The sequence below is a fragment of the Lepisma saccharinum genome, chromosome 29 (assembly GCF_977018435.1).
Source record: "Lepisma saccharinum chromosome 29, izLepSacc3.1, whole genome shotgun sequence".
NCBI lineage: Eukaryota > Metazoa > Arthropoda > Insecta > Zygentoma > Lepismatidae > Lepisma > Lepisma saccharinum.
The window spans coordinates 48,574,894-48,594,599 of NC_139257.1; the positions used below are offsets into that span (position 1 = coordinate 48,574,894).

Below are 19,706 nucleotides of genomic sequence, written 5' to 3' on the forward strand. Positions count from 1 at the left end.
GAGTGGTATCAGGTGGGAGTGAGACCGACAGTCAGTAGGCAGACCTGGGCCCTCAGTGGGCTGTAGCACCAGGGGTCTTTTTTTCCAAAATTTTGTGACTTTTCCAGACCGTCATTCTGGTAATTCATGTTTTTAAACATGTGTAAGGAGGTCATTACATTTTAACTATACCGCGTTTGTTACAACCTGTCCCGGTTCCCACGCTAGTTGATCGCTGGCTTTTCTCCATGCTGGGGAAAGCCAAAGCCAGGCAGCCAATTAAAATACGCAACGTCGCAACAGCGTCTACGTAAGCGCCTCTCTTCTGGCTTCCATTCACTCCTCGCTGCCCAGCAGACGATTTTTTCCTCGTTTCTCATTCGCACCGAAACTGTCAATCGATCGCTAGCGCAGGAAACGGGACAGGTTCTAACAAACGCAGTATAAACACCAGTCTTAGAATCGCACTTAACCAAGTTCTTAGAATATTCACCACATGTTAAAAGTAATAACAAGAAGGAAAACTGAGCAGAAAATGACTGTTGGATAGGGACATCAGGGGTGAGCTTTTACATATTACTTGCCACGTATTGACTAATGGTAAACCAATGATTCTTTTTTGTGTGTATAAAAAAAATTGCATAAATAATACGTAATTATAGTAAAATTTAGTACAAGAGCTATTTTTTTGCACACAATTCTGTATGGTTACTGTAATGTTCATATTGGACAAGAGTGGGTTTCATACATTATACTCACAGATGGCAGCACCATCAGGTCTTTGTTTGGTAGAAACGCTTTGTTCTAGGCCCTGCAGCTTGCATTTTGCATGACACACAATGGTGTGACGCGGGAGGAGCAGTATGTAGCAATCCAATTCTGTTGTGTTTCAAGCTGTGATGGTGAATAGGATGCTTTTCTGGAATCTGTTATCACCGGTGATGAGTCATCGTTGCACCACTACGACCGAGAAGGAAAACAAGCCAGCACAGTATGGAAATCGCCTGGGTCTCCAACACTGAAAAAGGCGAAAGTTTTTCCATCTGCAGGTAAGGTGATCGCTCTCTTTGACTGTAAAGGAAGGGTGTACCAGCATACAGTTCCCCCGTACACCACTGATACAGCAGAACACTATGCGCCAATGTTGGCAACACTGAGGAGGCACACTGCAAAGAAACTACCACAACCTTATTGGAATGGGTGGCGACTTCAACATGATAATGCACGACCTCATGTTGCAAATAACGTCCTGGCATATTTGATGAAATTTAACACCACCTGTGTACCACATCCCCCTTATAGCCCCAACCTAGCACCCTGTGACTTTTTTCTGTTCCCTGCACTCATGTCAAAGCCACGGTGCCATCGGTTTGCTGACACTCAAGCAGTGCTGAAGAAATGTGAGGCAATTCTCAAGGATCTTGCAAAGAATGGCTTGAATCATGTGTTTGCAGACTGGTGGCAGAAACATGTCATAACGCATTCAAGTCAGGGTGGGGGAACTACTTTCAAATATATCATGTATCCTTGCACCAGAGTAATAAAACATCAGTCTGTTTTTGTTGATCAGCCCTCGTATTATATATATTAGTCATAATATCAACACAACCCAAAAATTACAAGAACTTGGAAAATGCCACCATACACATACTGTAGTAGATTTCTACTTAATACTCCATCTCTAGTGTAACTACTGGCAATACTGGGTACAATTGTGGAAAGAAATACTTCCCCCTTAAGGCTGCTGGTAATAAGGTTCTATGGGGGAAGTACTTTCTTTCCATGACAGTACACAAACAAATATAGTTTTTCCATAACACATTAAAAATTTCTTCCTTGTCATTTTTCTTTGTTCATCTACTTGTGTTAGATCAGATCAGTGGTGTACCGTGGGCTCTCCTCAAAGAGAATTAGAATGTGTTATTTCATATTTCGTGTTTTCGTCAAAAACGAAATATGCATGCCTCTACACATCACATGATGAACAAACAGAATTTCACGTAGAAAAATTGCAAACTATTAAAATTTAAGATTTATTTTTATCAATCCAGAGAACCTTTTGATCTGACATGTTGTTCTGGTATTCAAAGGGAACAATAAGAACACTGCAAACGTAATGTTCTGTCATCTGGGAGAGCATTTCCAATGCTAGGTGTAGTAAAATTAAGGTTGTAAGGGAAGACAGCACACTGTAGGAATGATGGTAGAAATTGAATCCTTTTACAGAAAGTTTATTTTTTACAAAAGTTACAGGTAGTTTACAAGCTTTCCTTACATATGAGTGCAATGTATCAATGAACACAGTTTAAAATCGTACTCGTACACATGAATGGACTCTCAACTCAACATCGCAAATGGAATATGGTATATAAAAACACACGCAGCTGACATCAGACCCTGTCCAGCGCTTCCAACATGATAATACTGTTTCCTCTGATCACCTGTCGAAAGAAAAGTAGTATCAGTTACACAGAAGATTATTGTGCTATCATAGCGTATGTGAAAAAATAAAAACTTAACAAAAGAGAACCAACACATTTTCTGTGTCATCAGAGATACTGGCTCCAAACTTCACAGAGAATGACATGACATTGTGAAATTTAGTTTGCACATTCGCTAGTTTCCAGAGTGCAGCGAAATATGACATCCTATAGCCATCAAGGAGGATCTTCCTGGTGAAAGAACATTACAAAAATAGAAGCAGCTCGGAGACTCAAACAGCATTGTATAGTGAATGAGCTTCTGTGGGCACTAATTTGTATGTAGATTTAAGCCCCTATCACACGGAACTGGATTTCTAGTAGGAGTGCCCTAGTTGGTGCTGAACTAACTTTCTAGGTAGCAATCATGGCCGCCTGGCTGACTGCTTGACTGGTTTGGAGGAATAGGACATGTTCTAATTGCTACTTGCTTTCCTTGACTGGCTTCTGTGGAACAGCCAATCAGACCAAAGTTTCGCCATGTGGCGAGTGTGCAAAGGAGCGTTTTTGTCTGTGGCTTCCGAGTGTTACTCCAGCATGAAATGCGCGTTGAGTTACACCATCTATGCTGAGTGCACGGTGTTTACATTTGAGACAACTAAAATATTCTTCCATACGTGTACAGTAAACGTTGTAAAGTATGTATTTAAGCAGCGCCATCGTTTTGTACCTAATAACGTTTTCTACGAAACGTTATTCCTCTCCGTTGAATAGTTATCGGCTTTTAAAAATGTGAAGTGATACATTGTTTACATCTCACGCGGCCGCCATTACAACTTCCCTCATATGGGAACAAAAGTCTATCGACAAGTATGCTGATAAGAATCATGTGAGGCGAAAACTAGCAAATCGGTAGCCAGTCCAGCGCCAACTAGGGCATACCTACTGGAAATCCAGTTCCGTGTGATGCGGGCTTTAATCATGTGATTATTATTTATTTGTTCAGCACAGGATACATTTCCCAATTATGTTGAACATAATACACTGTGAATAAATAACAAGAGAGAAAGAATAAATGGAAGTACGAATGTCTATGTACACAATATTTACACTTACTGTTATGATTATCTTTTTTTTCAGCACACTACACGAGTCTGTAAACATATCGAAAGTCTAGTTTTTAATAGTTCATTCACCGTGTCCTGCATGCGCACTGCAAGTGAAAACCTATGCGTGTTGACCCTTGCTCTCTCCGTGTAGAATAATTTTCGGTTTATACTTTCTAACAGTGCAGAACACTCACAGCCATGATTAATCAGTTTCTGTAATTTTTTACTTGAGGGTCTCGCATGGAACACCCAATTTCATGAGTTTACATAATTTCAATTTTTAATGAAGTGATTATCGGCTTTCGTTGGAGAACTATGAGTTTCTTCATGTCAAGTCCATTTTTTTTCTTTTACACCCTGAACCAAGGATAGACAAAACTAAAATGATCTAGGCGCCAGCCACCTTCTACTTAGGAGAGACAAGCAAGGGAAGCCATGAATGCAACTAAGATAAGTTATTAAATTAAAAACATTAAATTTATTAATTAATACAAGTTTGGATTAAAATTAATTAATTCTTGCACCCGACTGGTGTTGCCACATGAAGGGAAATTTTCCTTTTGCAGGGAAATCCGGATGCAATTTTTAGGCAAAAGGGAATTTCGTTCAAAAATACCACAATTTCAGGGAAATTTGAAGACATGTAACTCCACATTATTACAGTTTATTTTTCTTCTGTTCCTTCTTATCTCTGCTCATTTGAATATGTCAAAATCTATTTATATTTCTGTTACGTTTATTGTACATCACTTTTATGCATCTTCGGATAATAGCAATGATGAGGATTAACGATTAAGTGGATTCCTGACCAGGAAGCGATGAAGCTGATTTTTTTTTCCATACTAACATGGACCAACGGAAATACTATTACTGCTGCTGCTACTACTACTACTACTATTATTATTACATGATTTGTTTAGGTGAAGGGAAAAATTGGTCCAAAAAGGGAAATCGAGCCCTCATATTGTGGCAACACTGTGCCCAAGTGGCCTCAACAGGTTACAGCATGAATAACTATGCAATACATTCTAATGTACGGTCAACTCCACCATATTGCTGCACATTTTAAAATTCAGCTAGCAACAGTGCAGAAATATCTTTATTCTGATTTAATTATACGTAACAGAAAGCAAATAGCTGTACTTGTTAATTTAAAAAGAAAGATAATGTGCATTTCCTCAAACTAACTTCAAATAATAATAAAAAAATGGCACCTGAAAATTTTCTTCCCATGCCCTTAACCTACCTAGTCATATCATAAATACTGACACAACATTGAAAGTGAATTATGACGAAAGTGTTAAAAATACTTTAATGTCCTGATTGTCTAGGTTACTTACAGGTCTAACGAACACATAACACCAATCATTTTTCAAAATGGCCACCTTTGGCCTTCACACAGGCCTGAAGTCTCTGCGGCCACTCATCTACAGCATTACGCACTGTCTCCGTAGGGAAAGTTGCCACTGCCTTCACCAGGGACCGTTTCAGACTGTCAATATTGGCATGCCTCCTCTTACAGACCATGCCCTCAAGCACTGACCACAATTTGTAGTCTAACGGGTTGAGGTCAGGGCTGCTAGCACACCAATCAGCTGGAGCAATGAAGTCCGGGACATTGCTCTTGAGCCACTCCTGGGTAGTGTGTGCCTTAAGGGCTGGTGCGGAATCCTGTTGGAAGGTCCAATGTTGGTTCCTGAACAAAGTGTCACTCAAAGGCTTCACAACAGAGTTCAACACAGTATTTTCGTACACTCTGGCTGACGTTTTCACCCCTTTTTCACAAAAATGCAGCTTGGTGGTGCCATCATACGCCACGCCCCACCAAACCATGGCTGAGGCCGGATGATGACCCCTCTGGATCTTCGGGGCTTTCTCCCGAGCTTCGTGGGATGTTGACGCATACACCCGGTCATTTTGGCGATTGAAAGTTTCCTCAATGTTGAATATCTTTTCATCTGTGAAAAGAATTTTCCTGTGGCCATTGTTGGCGTAACGCTGCAGGAGGCATTTTGCTTTTATCACCCTCTGCTCTTTCAGACGTGCATTGAGGAAGTGACCTGTACTTCGCCGGTAAGCCTTCAACCCCAAGTCACTTCTTGAGACACTGACATTTTGGGAATGTTCAGCTCACGAGCAAGCACTGCCTTGTACAGGATTTCTCTGAATACGGGCTGCCACTGCTTCCACGACATTTCCAAAGCTTCTCACCTTGCCAGGAGTCAGGTCAGGTGTTATATAACTGTACTGCCATTAATTGGATATGACAATTAATATTAGGGATGGGACCAATTAATCGGTACTCCATCGGTATAGGCTGATATAAGCATAACAGTGTAGCGGCATAATTACCGATCCGATATATCGATAAATATCTGATAATTCAGTGCAAAATTCTGCCATTTTGTTCCAATTTTTATGGATAATCTCCATGCCCTACTTTCTAAAAAAGTAAGTCTAAATATGCAATTTCTTTTTCACTGCAGTCACCTTGAAACACATTTTTATTAAGGAGGTGAATGAACCTTTAAGGTTCAAGGACCATTTCTAATTTTATATCGGATCGGTACAATATCGGTTATCGGTGTTGGCCAAAATTTCATATCGGCCCATCGCTAATTAATATACACATTTTTGTTTTTCCTGTCACGGGACTTTAGATGTGGTATATTCATGTACACATGAAACTTGCTTGCTTATCTGTCTAATATCTTCCTGCAACATGAATGGATATGACAAGTTTGAGCTGAAATCATTGCTTTCTCCACCCGAGTCTACAGTAGACCCAGAATCTGCGGTAGCAGTAGATACTCATCACAATTGACTGAAAAGAAATTTAAGCATAATGGGCGCTACATAAATTTTAGGATATGCTTGGACACCAGCACCATTCCCACCTAGGCCGGGACTAAAACTTACAACACTTAATGGTGAGATGGTAAGTTGACAACTTAATATGCTCTACAACTAAGGTGCCTAAGGTCACACATCTTCAGGGTTTCCATTATGCCAAAAAAAAATCCCAGGTTTTTAAAACATAACTTATCAGATCACCCTATAATACCTTAAAATAACAATAAGTGCAAAGTCCTCAACTTAAATGAATGAAGATCATTCAAGAACATTAACAATAAATGAGAACATAAGAAATTTTGGTAAAACCATCAAAGCTGGGAAACGTCTGTAACTCGTTTATTCTGTAATTGTTGACATTCGTACTTACCTATTCTGCATTGCGAAAGATTGGTTAAGAAGGGATTTTGCTTTTTTTAACGAAATTAGTATCTATTGTCGACATATCGAGTAATTACTGTTCATTCTTTTATCGCTTCCTGAACACACAAAATGGCAGGCAAATCTTGACTAGCATTGTTGATATGCTGTGTTTCAACCTTCTTAACAGAAAAATTCCCACATAGTCCCAAAAACCATTCAGGATCGTATGACCATCCACGAATAGCCCCAAACACCATTCACGATAGCCCCATGCACCATCACGGTAAGGTTAGGTTGCTTTAGGTTGGGCAATATAGTGAAAAAACTGTTTGGAAACACTTACCGGGGATTACGTCATCAGATGTTCGCAACATCTGGTTTAAGTACATGGGTGGAAATGCAAGCAACAGCTTTCGTGCATCGGAGGAACATTATTATAGAAAAAATACATGATTTAGCGGCCAAATACATTGAAAAATGCAAGAAAACACATCTACAACCTTCAGAAATTCCACAGAAACTCAATTCTGTACGTATTTTCTCCTGTAAATTAGAAGAAATCAGTTTCCCGGCTTTGACATTTTTAGAAGACAGTTAACACTGCTATTTTCATAAGTAGCACAATAATATCACTATCGCGTGACAAACCAAAGTTTATTTCTAGGGAAGGGGGGGGGGCTACAACAATCCACTAGTACCAAACAAAAAGCAACTGCTTCTTACCACCATTCCGATATTGTTCTTTGATCCGTCCTTGCACTCCTCTATTGCCTCATCCACAACAAGGTTCATGAATGGGTCAAAGCCTCTGAGGATTCCACTCACGAGCCTTCCTCCATTCAGCTTCACTGTAAGAGCATGAAAGCAGACATCACTACAACTTTCATACAATATGTACAATATTAAGAAACTCTGACTACATGCTATCAAGTTGCTCCCCCCTCCCAAAAAAAAACAATACTTTTGCAATTTTGTCCCCCTGGAAACTGTCTAATTCACCTGGAGCTTAAACTGCAAAGTACCAAAGCTCAAAGGGAGAAGAGTTGATAGTATTTCCTGTGCTAACGTTTTAAGAATATTTGGTGTTTATTAAGACAGGGCAATATTTCAGTTTAAGAACAAAACAGAACGACTTGAGATGACAGTACCCTTCTCCGATTTTCTTCATATTTGGCATACTCACTAATTGAGGCATCATCATCACAAATCTGAAGTTAAAATTTGTCGGAAACGTCTAGAAATTGCAAAATAAGCGAAAATAAGGCGTTAGTTTTCGGAATGGAAACAGTCTATTTTCGCAAATTTTTTTGTTTCACAAGCAAATATATATATTCCTGATACTACCACGACACCAAATTTTAACTATGTTTGCCTAACCTAACCACGTGCCAAGGTTCGTGGGGCTAGCGTCAATGGTTCACAATTATTTGCAATTTCTAGATCCTGATACTACCACAACACGAAATTTTAACTATGTTTGCCTAACCTAACCACGTGCCAAGGTTCGTGGGGCTAGCGTCAATGGTTCGCAATTATTTGCAATTTCTAGATCCTGATACTACCACGAAACGAAATGTTAACTATGTTAGCCTAACCTAACCATGCGCCAATAGTTCGTGGGGCTAACAACAATGGTTCACAATTTCTAGATGTTTCCGACAAATTTTAACTTCAGATTTGTGATTAGGAGGCCTCAATTAGTGAACTATGTCAAATATGAAGAAAATCGGAGAGGGGTCCGGTCATCTCAAGTCATACCAAACAAAAAAAAAAAAACTTCGGTACTATTATCGTATGGGCAAAACACCTCAGAATCATATATTTCGGACTTCTTTACATCGCTAACGTGTTGCGGTACATTTCTTAAGGCGAAATAATGCATTTCTAACTAAGATAATGTTTATTTTCTCTATTTACGAGTACTTACTGTTACTTGTTGTTTCGAATCTGTAACACATTATGGCCGTGATAGCATACTGGTTTAGGGGGCGTTCTGAGAGTGTTTTGTCGATTTATGCAGTGGTGCAACCTCGTTCACCGGAAAATATCTACTTTCGTGCCCCTATTTGAAATTATGCTAATACGTCGCATTTACGTGTAGAACTTGTGAAATAACCTTGCGATTTACCACGTTCATTTTCCATAAACAGCAATTCGGAACCATCTTCCTTTCTCAATTTGGAACCATCTTTCTTTCGCAATTCGTTAATGCTCTTCCTTTACGCACAACACTCTTGCAACCTTGAACATTGACGTCAGACGAGGAATGCCTACGTGGTTAGGTTAGGCCTGTTAGGTTAGGTTCCATTAGCATAAATACAAAGGAAAAATAACATTTTCGCTAAGAGACGCGTTACCTTTGTATTGCCTAACATGAAAAAGGTCTCTCCTGTGACGTCAGAACACAATGTTGCTAGGGTGTTGTGCGATAAGTGACACCCATTCGGGTCGTAACCATCTATCTTTCGAAATTTGTTAATGCTCTTCCTTTACGCACAACACTCTTGCAACCTCGAATATTGACGTCAGACGAGGAATGCCTACGTGGTTAGGTTAGGCCTGTTAGGTTAGGTTCCATTAGCATAAATACAAAGAAAAAATAATATTTTCGCTAAGAGACGCATTACCTTTGTATTGCCTAACATGAAAAAGGTCTCTCCTGTGACGTCAGAACACAATGTTGCTAGGGTGTTGTGCGATAAGTGACACCCATTCGGGTCGGAACCATCTCGCACAACACTCTTGCAACCTTGAATATTGACGTCAGACGAGGAATGCCTACGTGGTTAGGTTAGGCCTGTTAGGTTAGGTTCCATTAGCATAATTACAAAGAAAAATTATAAAAAACCTCTCTCCTGTGACGTCGGAACACAATGTTGCTACAATGTTGTGCGATAAGTGACACCAATTCGGAAAAAATGGCTTGTTCCGAACTCGACAGGTGGTTCTAGTGAAAACACGGCGAGGCTGAAACACTGGCTACGGGGTTGCATCGTCTTAACACACGGAACATTGCACTCTCATGCAAAAAGCAAATGGCGTGAGGAGAAACAGCGTGTCGGACAGAGATTTTCGCAGAAAACAACACGCATTCACATTACAATGGATCAAATCTACATTCAGGAACTTCCAAAACGCTCAAGAAAATGATTTCTGTAAGTACTTTCTCCTGTAAATTTGAAGGAAATTTCAAGGAATCCGTTTTGCCCATACGATAATGTTACCAAAAAAGATTGTACTGGCAGAAAAGCATAAAGCAAAATCTTAACTTACATGACAGCTTCTTGTCCATGAACCTGTAAAGAATTAAATAACATTAGTAAGTCAATGATATAAAACATTATGTACACGATTACAATAAAATACATGAACCACTGCTCAACTGGCCATTGTATACACCTGACTTTGTGCTCTAATACCTACACTTTTTTCAGAGTAATCATCTTCATCATATAGTGAACCTAGCCTTGTGCTGCTACTTCACCAGGTCACATGATTCATCAGTGGGAATTTGTTTTCTAAATCATATCCATTCCATATTCCTTCCTTTTTGTGCTGATTGTATCTCTCTAAAACATGTAGGAACCTTCCAGTATTGCGGAGATGAGGTGGTTAGGTTAACTGCTCTCTATAATAATAAATTGGTAACAGTTCGTTATATCGGCGACACTTTTCTTCAAATTTACAGGAGAAACTACTTATGGAAGTCAGTTTCTGTAGCATTGTCGAAGTTCTTTTGAGGTATTTTCTTTCATCTTTCAATCTATTTCAGCCGGAAATCAACTCCTGTTGCTTCAATTTAAGGGAAAACGTAACCACGCCGTTTTTTAACTATGTTTGCCTAACTTAACCTTCTGTGAATGGTCCGTGGGACTATCCTAGAATGGTTTTGGGGGCTTTCGTGGATGGTTATACGATCCCAAATGGTTTTTGGGGCTCGCACCATGACGTGTGTTCCATAACACTTCGAGAAATAGCTTATTTTAGTGTAAAAAAATGTTTCTAATAGTGTGAAAACCTTAGTGGTCTGCAATACGACCCATACGAAACACAAAATATCAGATTTTAAACTGTCTCCGATATAACGAACTGATACCAATAAATTTACTCTCTTTTTCATGTTCTTATGCTTTGTGTACATAATTAGTTGGACGACATACTGTTTTCATACAGAGGCACATATATTCATTCAAATTAACGACAGCATAGTATAGGTAATATAAGGCGAAACAAGCTTTTCAAATTAATGCATTTTGTTCATCGATTTTAAGTGAAACCAATTTTCATTAACGAATTTCACGCGCTCCGTATACATACCTCTTCGCAACGTCTGATTTTGAATACTCTCCAATAGTAATGATACTTTTTAAAAAATGTAAAGGAAAAAAGTAATATATTAATAACAGGCATATAATCTTAGGTAACGGTAATCTCAACTCAAACCTAATGTGTTGCAAAGTTCCCAAGATGCCGGTATTCTGTAGTAGTGGTAATATGTACTTAATCACTTACTTTTTAAGTTCTGGGGGATGTGCCTTGCTCATTTTGGTATATTCTATGTAATTATAGACAAATAAAGTACAATACAACCAAAGTTTCTGTTGGTAGCACCACAATTTCTTCGTTCTTCCTCCTAGATTCTTTGTAGAGTGGGTTTTACGGTGTGTCTGTCGCGTTACCTCAAGTCACAGACTATTGACAAACCACAGATTAACGGTGCGCGGGAACATTTAGCCAAAAAGAAAAAGAATACTGTCTAAAGGCCCTATCACACAGATAGTGTCTTCAGTACTGGGGAAAATTTTTGAAAAATTAATTCTAAAGAGAATAAGTTGGCATATAGAGGGACAGGAATTATTTTCAAGGCTTCAAGTTGGATTTAGGAAGGGTATGGGGTGTACAGATGCCTTGGCAATGTTATCATCAAAAATTTATGATACAATGAAATGGAAAAGTAGTCTTATTGCTGCTTTCTTAGATATTAAAGGGGCATATGATAATGTAAATATAAATAAATTATTAAACATTCTATAAAATCTGAAAATACCTTATATGTATCTAAAAATAATTTGGAATCTATTAAAAAATCGTTGTTTATATTTTTACTTTCACAATAAAGTTGAGGGTCCTAGTCCACGAGGACTTCCACAGGGAAGCCCTTTAAGTCCTTTACTTTTTTATATATATTTAATGGATGTTCAAAGAATATGTCCTGAGCCATTTGGATTTATACAATATGCAGATGATTTATGTATATATGAGAGTGTCAAGCAAGTAGATAAAGGAGTCACCAACATGGATGCGAAAATAATAGAGATAAAGAAATTTCTTGAGAAAAGGTCTATGAATATATCGTCAGAAAAATCAAAGTTGATTATATTTAGTAAAAAAGGAGCTCCGAAATATGTGAATCAATACACAAAAAAGTTAGACATTCCCATAGAAAATTCAGTGAAATATTTAGGCGTTATATTTGATACTAAATTAACATGGAAACCTCATGTTAAAATGTTAGTGAAAAAGGCGGAAGTCATTTACAATGTATTTCGTTCTATGGCTAAAAAAAATGGGAAAGTCATCCTAGTACCATGATGAGTTTTTACAAAAACTATTACAAACCAACAATAGAATACGGGATTATAGTCTTTAATACAATTTCGGAACGTGTATTTCGACCTTTGGAAGTAATGCAGAGGAAAGTTCTACGAAAGTGTCTAGGACCGATGAAGAGTACTCCCAATGTTGCAATATACATGGAAGCATGCGAATGGAACTTAAGTTATAGGAAAAGAGAAATGTCTATTAAATATCTGTTAAAAACAATGTCAGAAGTTAATCATTAGTTTAACGACATTCTATTCGACTTGGTTGAATTATATGATACAGGAAAAATTAATAACTGCGAAGATATAGGATGGGTGCAATTATATAATGAGTACTATGAGGATCATCAAAAATTATTGAAAGTAAGGAGTAAGCCCATACATACTCTAGATTTTCCTGTTTGTGAATATAGAGATATTTATTTTCCTGAACAATATACAAAATATGATTACATGGAAAGATGGAAAGATTATTACTTTATATATACACAGACGGTTCAAAAAATAGTCAAAATGTAGGATGTGCTGTTTATGATGTACAAAAGAAGGAATCAATTATGATACATTTATCGGAAGATTTTTCCATTTTTACAGCTGAAGCTTATGCAATATACCAAGCACTAATTTATACATATAAATTGCAAGAAAAAAATATATTAATATTAACGGATTCCAAAAGTGTATTATATTCAATTCAGGCCAATTATGATTTATTATTTAAATGCTCCCCATACATTATAAACTGTGTAAAAACTTTACAAAATTTAAGGAGCAGAGGAAACATAATTCATTTAACCTGGGTTAAAGCACATTGTCAAAATTTAGGAAATGATATGGCAGATTTTTATGCAAAACAAGCTAGAGTAATTCAACCTGTGCTGGAGCTGAAAACCTGGTACACAGACCTACCGAGGGTGAAGAAAAAGGGTGGACGGAATGGTGGAAAGGTGAATTTCAAAATGGAGGCAGCTTTTATCAGAGGATAGCTAATTTCAATAGAATGAGGCCTTGGATTACAAAAGTTCAAGGTTCACGGAATGTGATAGTATTACTAAATCGTATTAGGTCAGGACATACAACTACCAAAAGTCATTTACAAAAGATCCGGATTGTACAAAACCGAAACTGTACATGTGGCAACAAGGAAGATATACACCATATCATATTTGAGTGTAATAGATACACACAAGAAAGAGAGACATTCTATAAAACTCTTATAAACTGTGAAATTCCTTTTCCTCAGTGTTTGGAATCTTTGATTTGTGAACCTAACCTTACAGTTGGATATATATTATCTTTTTTTTTAGAAAATGTGGCTTAACTATTTAATAGAAAAAAAATTGTTCATAGTATCTTTTAATAATAATGTACTAAAAAATGTAAGTTTATGTACAGTACATATATAGATATGGGAAAAACTGCTTAGCGGTAATCCCACGTAAAATGTAAATAATAAAAACACACAGAACTGGATATCTAGTAAGAATGCCTTCGCTGAACTAACTTTCTAACGTTGTTAAGATTCCGAATTACGCGAAATCTACGAAGGAAAAAAAACAGGGCTAGACTCTAGTTTACGTCCTTCTTGCCCGTTTACGTCTTTCTTGCGCACTCCTTCTTGCCCGTTTACAAAACCGTGCTAGCAGCAGGGTTGGCAAAATTTATGTTTTTTAAAAAAATAACAAAACAAACTGTTTTTTTGTTTAAAACATGTTTTTTAAAACATAGTTTTAAACATGAGTTTAAAAAAACATGTCTTAAATATGTTTTAAGTATGTTTTAAACAAAGGAAAGTCAACCTTTTCCCAGTAAATTATAGTTAAAGTCGTTATAGAAAAAATACTCATTTTTATGAGTACAGTGACGGCAAGGACAGTTTATTTACCTTTGGAGATAAGGTTTACCATACTGCAGGGTAGCGGTGTGCGGGACAGAATTTATTGTGTCTGGACGGGAAATTCTTTAAATCCCGACATTCGGGACGGGAAAAATTCTCAATTTCCCGAAAAAGTCGAGAAATTTTCGGGACGAGATATGTTCGAAATTTCCCAAAGCTCTTGATATCTCGAATTCTACACGTAATTTCCATCTTAAGTGCTTGTCTTTGCACTTCTGGTACAAAAACTAACAATTTCCGATAAGTTCCTGACATTTACAATGCAGAAAACGTCTAGAATTGACGACTTTTTTAAAATGACCATTCGGTATTTCCCGACTGCTTGGGATCCCGAAAAGTCGGGAAGTCATTTTCCGAAGTCGGGATCGGGACGGGACTCCCCCCCCCCCGATCCCGGTTCTCACTTTTTGGGATCCCGCACACTTCTACTGCAGGGACAAAGGTTGGGGGTAATAGCCCCCTTTTTCTCTCCACTGCTGAAGTAGGTTAGGATTCATATTCATCTAAATTTCAAGAAACTAAATATTATAGAATTACTATCCTCGTCCTGGAAAAATCAGGGTGAAATATTTCCTGCTGCCTGAACAGTTTATAAAGCAGAAAACAATCTTCAGTGTCATATAGATTCTCCAGATCAATTTATCTTTCCAAGGGTAGTGTCTGCTGCCACGTTCCTTTTCTGCTGGAACTTCAAAAAAGATGCGCGTGGCAGTAGACTCGGTCTTTGTTTTATCGTGTTTTCATCATGCTATGTATGCAATTACGTCTGTAACACATTCTGTGAAGTTGTAGCGATTACTTTCACAAAAATGTTTTAAGATTATGTCCTTTAGCATTCTTCTAATAATAAACCTAAATGCTCTGGTAGTTAGGTTAAGTTCTGTTAGCATTAAAATAATATCGCTAAATGCTTTCTAAAGAAAAAGGATCTAAATTACCTGTACATTCATTCCCACTAATCATAAACTTGCATTTCTCTCGTCTTAATCTGTTCTTAAGATTTGTAACATCCTCTTAGCAGACGAATTACGTGGCAGCAGCAAATTTGACGCTTATTCTTACTGCTGACACGTGCGTGGCAGCAGACTCGGCCTAACAAAATAGGTAGTGTCTGCTGCCACGTTCTTTTTGTGCTGGAACCTCAAAAAAGATGCGCGTGGCAGTAGACTCGATCTATGTCTTATTGTGATTTCATCATGCTATGTATGTAATTACGTCTGTAACGCATACTGTGAAGTTGTAGCGATTACTTTCACAAAAATGTTTTAAGATTATGTCCTTTAGCATTCTTCTAATAATAAACCTAAATGCTTTCGCAGTTAGGTTAGGTTCTGTTAGCATTAAAATAAATGTTTTCTAAAGAAAAAGGATCTAAATTACCTGTACATTAATTCCCACTAATCATAAACTTGCATGTCTCTCGTCTCAATCTGTTCTTAAGATTTGTAAAATTCCTCTTAGCAGACGAATTACGTGGCAGGAGCAAATTTGAAGCTTATTCTTACTGCTGACAGCAGACTCGACCAAAAATTATGTTACCAAAAGTAAGCATCTGCGCTTCATTCAGTTATACAAACTAGGGATGGCCAGATCCGGATCCTAAAATTTTTCGGATCCGGAATTTTCAGATCAGGATCCGGATCCGGTACTTTCGGATCCGGATCCAGAAGTTTCGGATCCGGATCCAGAATTTTCTGATCCGGATCCAAAACTTTCGGATCCGGATCCGTTTTGCCATCAATCATGCGCTTCTTTGGAAAGTAAGAATTTGCTTATAACATATTGTTACCTGCTAATATATATATATATATATATATATATATATATATATATAATATACATACACATATATATAGTGTGTGTGTGCGCGCGTGCGCGATTTGTAATTAATTAATACACTTACTAGGCAGGTCTAAGTCTCCCCCTCCGATTTCCATGAAACTTGGCAGATGTATAGAGGCCCCCCCCTCAAATGTCAAGATGAGGAGAAATTGAAGTGGGGATCTGACCCCGAAACCACGTAAATATGGCATAGGAAGAAACAGGGGCCATAGGGCCTCTCTATACACCTGTCAAATTTCATGGGAATCGGAAGGGGACACAGGGGTCAGATGATTCCCACGTCAATTTGTCCTCATCTTGACATTTGAGGGGATTTTGCCATCTGAAACAGTTTTTAGCTGAAACAAAAAAACACATAATTCTTCCTTCGGGCCCCTCTATACACCTGCCACGTTTCATGGAAATTGGAGGGGAACACAGGGGTCAGATCCCCACTTCAATTTGTCCTCATCTTGACATTTGAGAGGAGGTTGCCCCCTAGAACAAATTTATTGCCGAAACAAAAAAACACGTATTTCTTCATTTGGGCCCGTTTATACACACACCTGCGAAGTTTCATGGAAATCGGAGGGGGACACAGGGGTCAGATCCTCACTTCAATTTGTCCTCATCTTGACAATTCAGTTGGTTTCGCCCTGTAAAACAGTTTTTTTAGCTGAAACAAAAAAAAACACGTATTTCTTCCTTTGGGCCCCACTATACACCTGCCAAGTTTCATGGAAGTCGGAGGGGGACACATAAATCAAATGCCCACTTAAATTTGTCCTCATATTGACATCTGAGGGGGTTTTGCCCCCTAAAACCGTTTTTTAGCTGAAACAAAAAAACACGCATTTCTTCCATTGGGCCCACTATACACCTGCCAAGTTTCATGGAAATCGGAGGGACACAGGGGTCAGATCCTCACTTCAATTTGTCCTCATCTTGACATTTAAGGGGGTTTTGCCCCCTAAAACAGTTTTTTAGCTGAAACAAAAAAACACGTAATTCTTCCTTTGGGCCCCACTATACTGCCAAGTTTCATGGAAATCGGAGGGGGACACTTAGATAACCTCCCTTGTTAGTCTTACACTTTGTAATTATATAACACTGCATATATTATAATGTTTTATTTTAATTTGTAAAACTGTAACTGTAGAACATTTGTATAATTTTTGTATAACATTTCTATCTTGTTATATGTGTTAAAGGTTTCATCCTGGAATGGAATGTCTCACATTTATGTATGTTTTCATTTCTAATACATTCGAATGAATACATATTCGTTTCAATGGCATTTACAAAATCACCTCGGACATTTGTGCACGAGTGTGTTAGCCGATGCGTAGCAAAGTATTTTAGGAACAACACTTGAAAAAAATTATTGTAGGACTAGCGAAAAATTTATTTGTAATCGAAGATCATAATACCTTTTAAGGTGTGGTAATATTATAATGGGATTGAGATACGAAACTCTCGGATCCAGATTCAGATCTGAAACTTTCAGACCCGGATCCGGATCCGAATCCGGTTGGCCATCCCTAATACAAACCAATGAATCGTATCGAAAGAGAAAATAATTCACGTCATGATCTAAATCACGCATTGTGTATTCAGATATTAGTCTCCAGCTTCCACCAGTCTCAAACTTAGAGGACGGTAGGAAACAGAGAACTGAGAAGTTTCGATTTCTACAGTAAAGCACGGATCTTTCTTGTCGCACAACAGTTTTGCTACCTTGTGCATACATAGCTAGCCTGCATAACCTAACAACGTAGGCATTTAGCCTAAAATTAAAAAGCTTTCTCCCATGACGTCAGTACATAAGGTTGCTCAAGTTGTTGTGCGATAAGTGAGACACGTAAGGCACGAATTAATTAACACAGATTTAATGAAAAGACAGGGTTGCCAAACAAAAAATTATCACAGACTATAAAATATCAAATACCAAAATGTATTTTAAACACTTCTAAACAAAAAAAAAACATGTTTAAAACACATTGTTTAAAACATTTGTAAAAAAACAAAGCCGTGTGTTTTAAACACTTTTGTTTTAAACATGCCAACCCTGGCTAGCAGACAGCCGGCGCTCTGGCATCCGTAGGGTAAGTAAGTTTTTCTTTTTACACGTTTTGTCACTAACCATTCACGGGAACGAAGTATGCCTACGAGGTTAGGTTAGGCCTGTTAGGTTAGGTTCCATTAGCACTCCTTTCACCCCTAAATATGTGCTTCATCATCGAAAAATGTCGTCAGTACGTTCAATCACGCATATCCGGACAACATCGGTTTCTCTCGATTTTCTCCTCCAGGAAATATTTCCTCGGCTTGGGATTTACTTTGTTGAATTCCTTATAAAATAACCTTTCCAACGATATATGACACGTATTCCTTAGGAAATGGACGTAAACTAGAGTCTTACCAAAAACAGTGTTGCAAAGAAAGATTTGTTGGATCTCGTTGTTAGGAAGGCAGAATGTACAGTCACGGACACTTCTGGGTTGTAGCAATCTCATAGACTTTCAATGTTATCATTACAACCCAGAACTGTCCGTGACTGTACTTACCATTTTCTTTCCAAGCACCTTCACTGGTTGAGTCCACTACTACAAAAAAAAGCAGTTTATGTTTGCGTTGCGTTTGTATTTCAGCTATGATTTAAGTCTGCTTTATGACCTGCAGTTCAGAGTGAAATTGTTCTAAATGTCCCACTATCTTCCACCGGGTATCGAACCAAGGGTGGGGGGTAGTAAGAAAGCAGACGAGGGATTTAGTACACACGTAAATACCACTCGAAAATGCATATTTTGGCTAAAGGGCTATATATAAATCACTTTATATTTCGAGACTACATTTCCGAGCATATTCATACAGCATCCATATTAATGAAGGGGATAAATCTGTTAGAATGGATGAGAGTGATATTGGAAATTGAAGTTTTAAACGTTGTAAACCTTTGTAGAGTGTGATTTGTTGATCTGAAAAAATTGGACATTTTAGAAATAAATGTTGAGCATCAGGATTATTATTACCACATTTACAATTTTCTTGAGTTTTAATATTTATTTTTGCTAAATGTGCTGGTGTACGTACATGTCCTGTTCTTAATCTATTAATAAAAACTATAACTTGCCGTGGGAGTTTGTATGAATTGAACCAAGGGACCTTGGATTTAAATTCTGCAATCCATCTATCTGTATTGCCCACAAAATTAAATTGTTCCTTCGCTCTGTCCACTCAATTTCCCTCGCTTCTCTAACGCTATGCGAGGCCTTGCTCCACAGTTAGCTGGGACAGAGCATAGGCTCGCGAAAATAAAAACATTTTACGTTCGACTCTCGATTTCTGGAAATGACCCACTTTCTGGATCCGGAACAGTCGGGAAATTCCAAGGCCTTGTCAAAGCAAACTGTTGTAGGATGCAGCAGCCCTATTGTGTCACCACGGTTTTGATCGGCAATTATTCTCCCATTTAAATACATGGGAAATTTGATGCCGAACGTACTGCTATTACATTAAATTGCAAGTTTAATATCATCTTAACCTCAGAAATGATGTCTGAACATGATAATTGAATTATCAGTGCTGTAAATGTAAGACTTTTGAAAAGACGATCGTCAACAACAGAAAAGATATCGGAACTAAAAAAAGCCTTAAAATT

At 37.9% G+C, this 19,706-nt stretch overlaps 1 protein-coding gene across 1 annotated transcript; it reads right to left on the minus strand.

The window, feature by feature from the left end:
* Positions 1-2,194: 2,194 nt before the first annotated feature.
* SNRPG (small nuclear ribonucleoprotein G) lies at positions 2,195-11,403 on the minus strand. Its single transcript, XM_083114321.1, has 4 exons — positions 11,237-11,403; positions 9,998-10,020; positions 7,448-7,572; positions 2,195-2,420 (listed from the first exon to the last, which is right to left on the minus strand). The coding sequence occupies exons 1-4, from the start codon at positions 11,266-11,268 to the stop codon at positions 2,370-2,372; spliced, it is 231 nt and encodes a 76-aa protein (XP_082970447.1). The 5' UTR covers positions 11,269-11,403; the 3' UTR covers positions 2,195-2,369.
* Positions 11,404-19,706: the final 8,303 nt, after the last annotated feature.

What these genes read in the sequence shown, in the direction of transcription:
- SNRPG (XM_083114321.1), bottom strand. Translation starts at nt 11,268, where the DNA reads ATGAGCAAGGCACATCCCCCAGAACTTAAAAA. An exon ending in CATCCCCCAGAACTTAAAAA is followed by an intron (nt 10,021 to 11,236) that starts GTAAGTGATTAA and finishes AATTCTTTACAG; the next exon opens with GTTCATGGACAAGAAGCTGT. An exon ending in CATGGACAAGAAGCTGTCAT is followed by an intron (nt 7,573 to 9,997) that starts GTAAGTTAAGAT and finishes ATGCTCTTACAG; the next exon opens with TGAAGCTGAATGGAGGAAGG.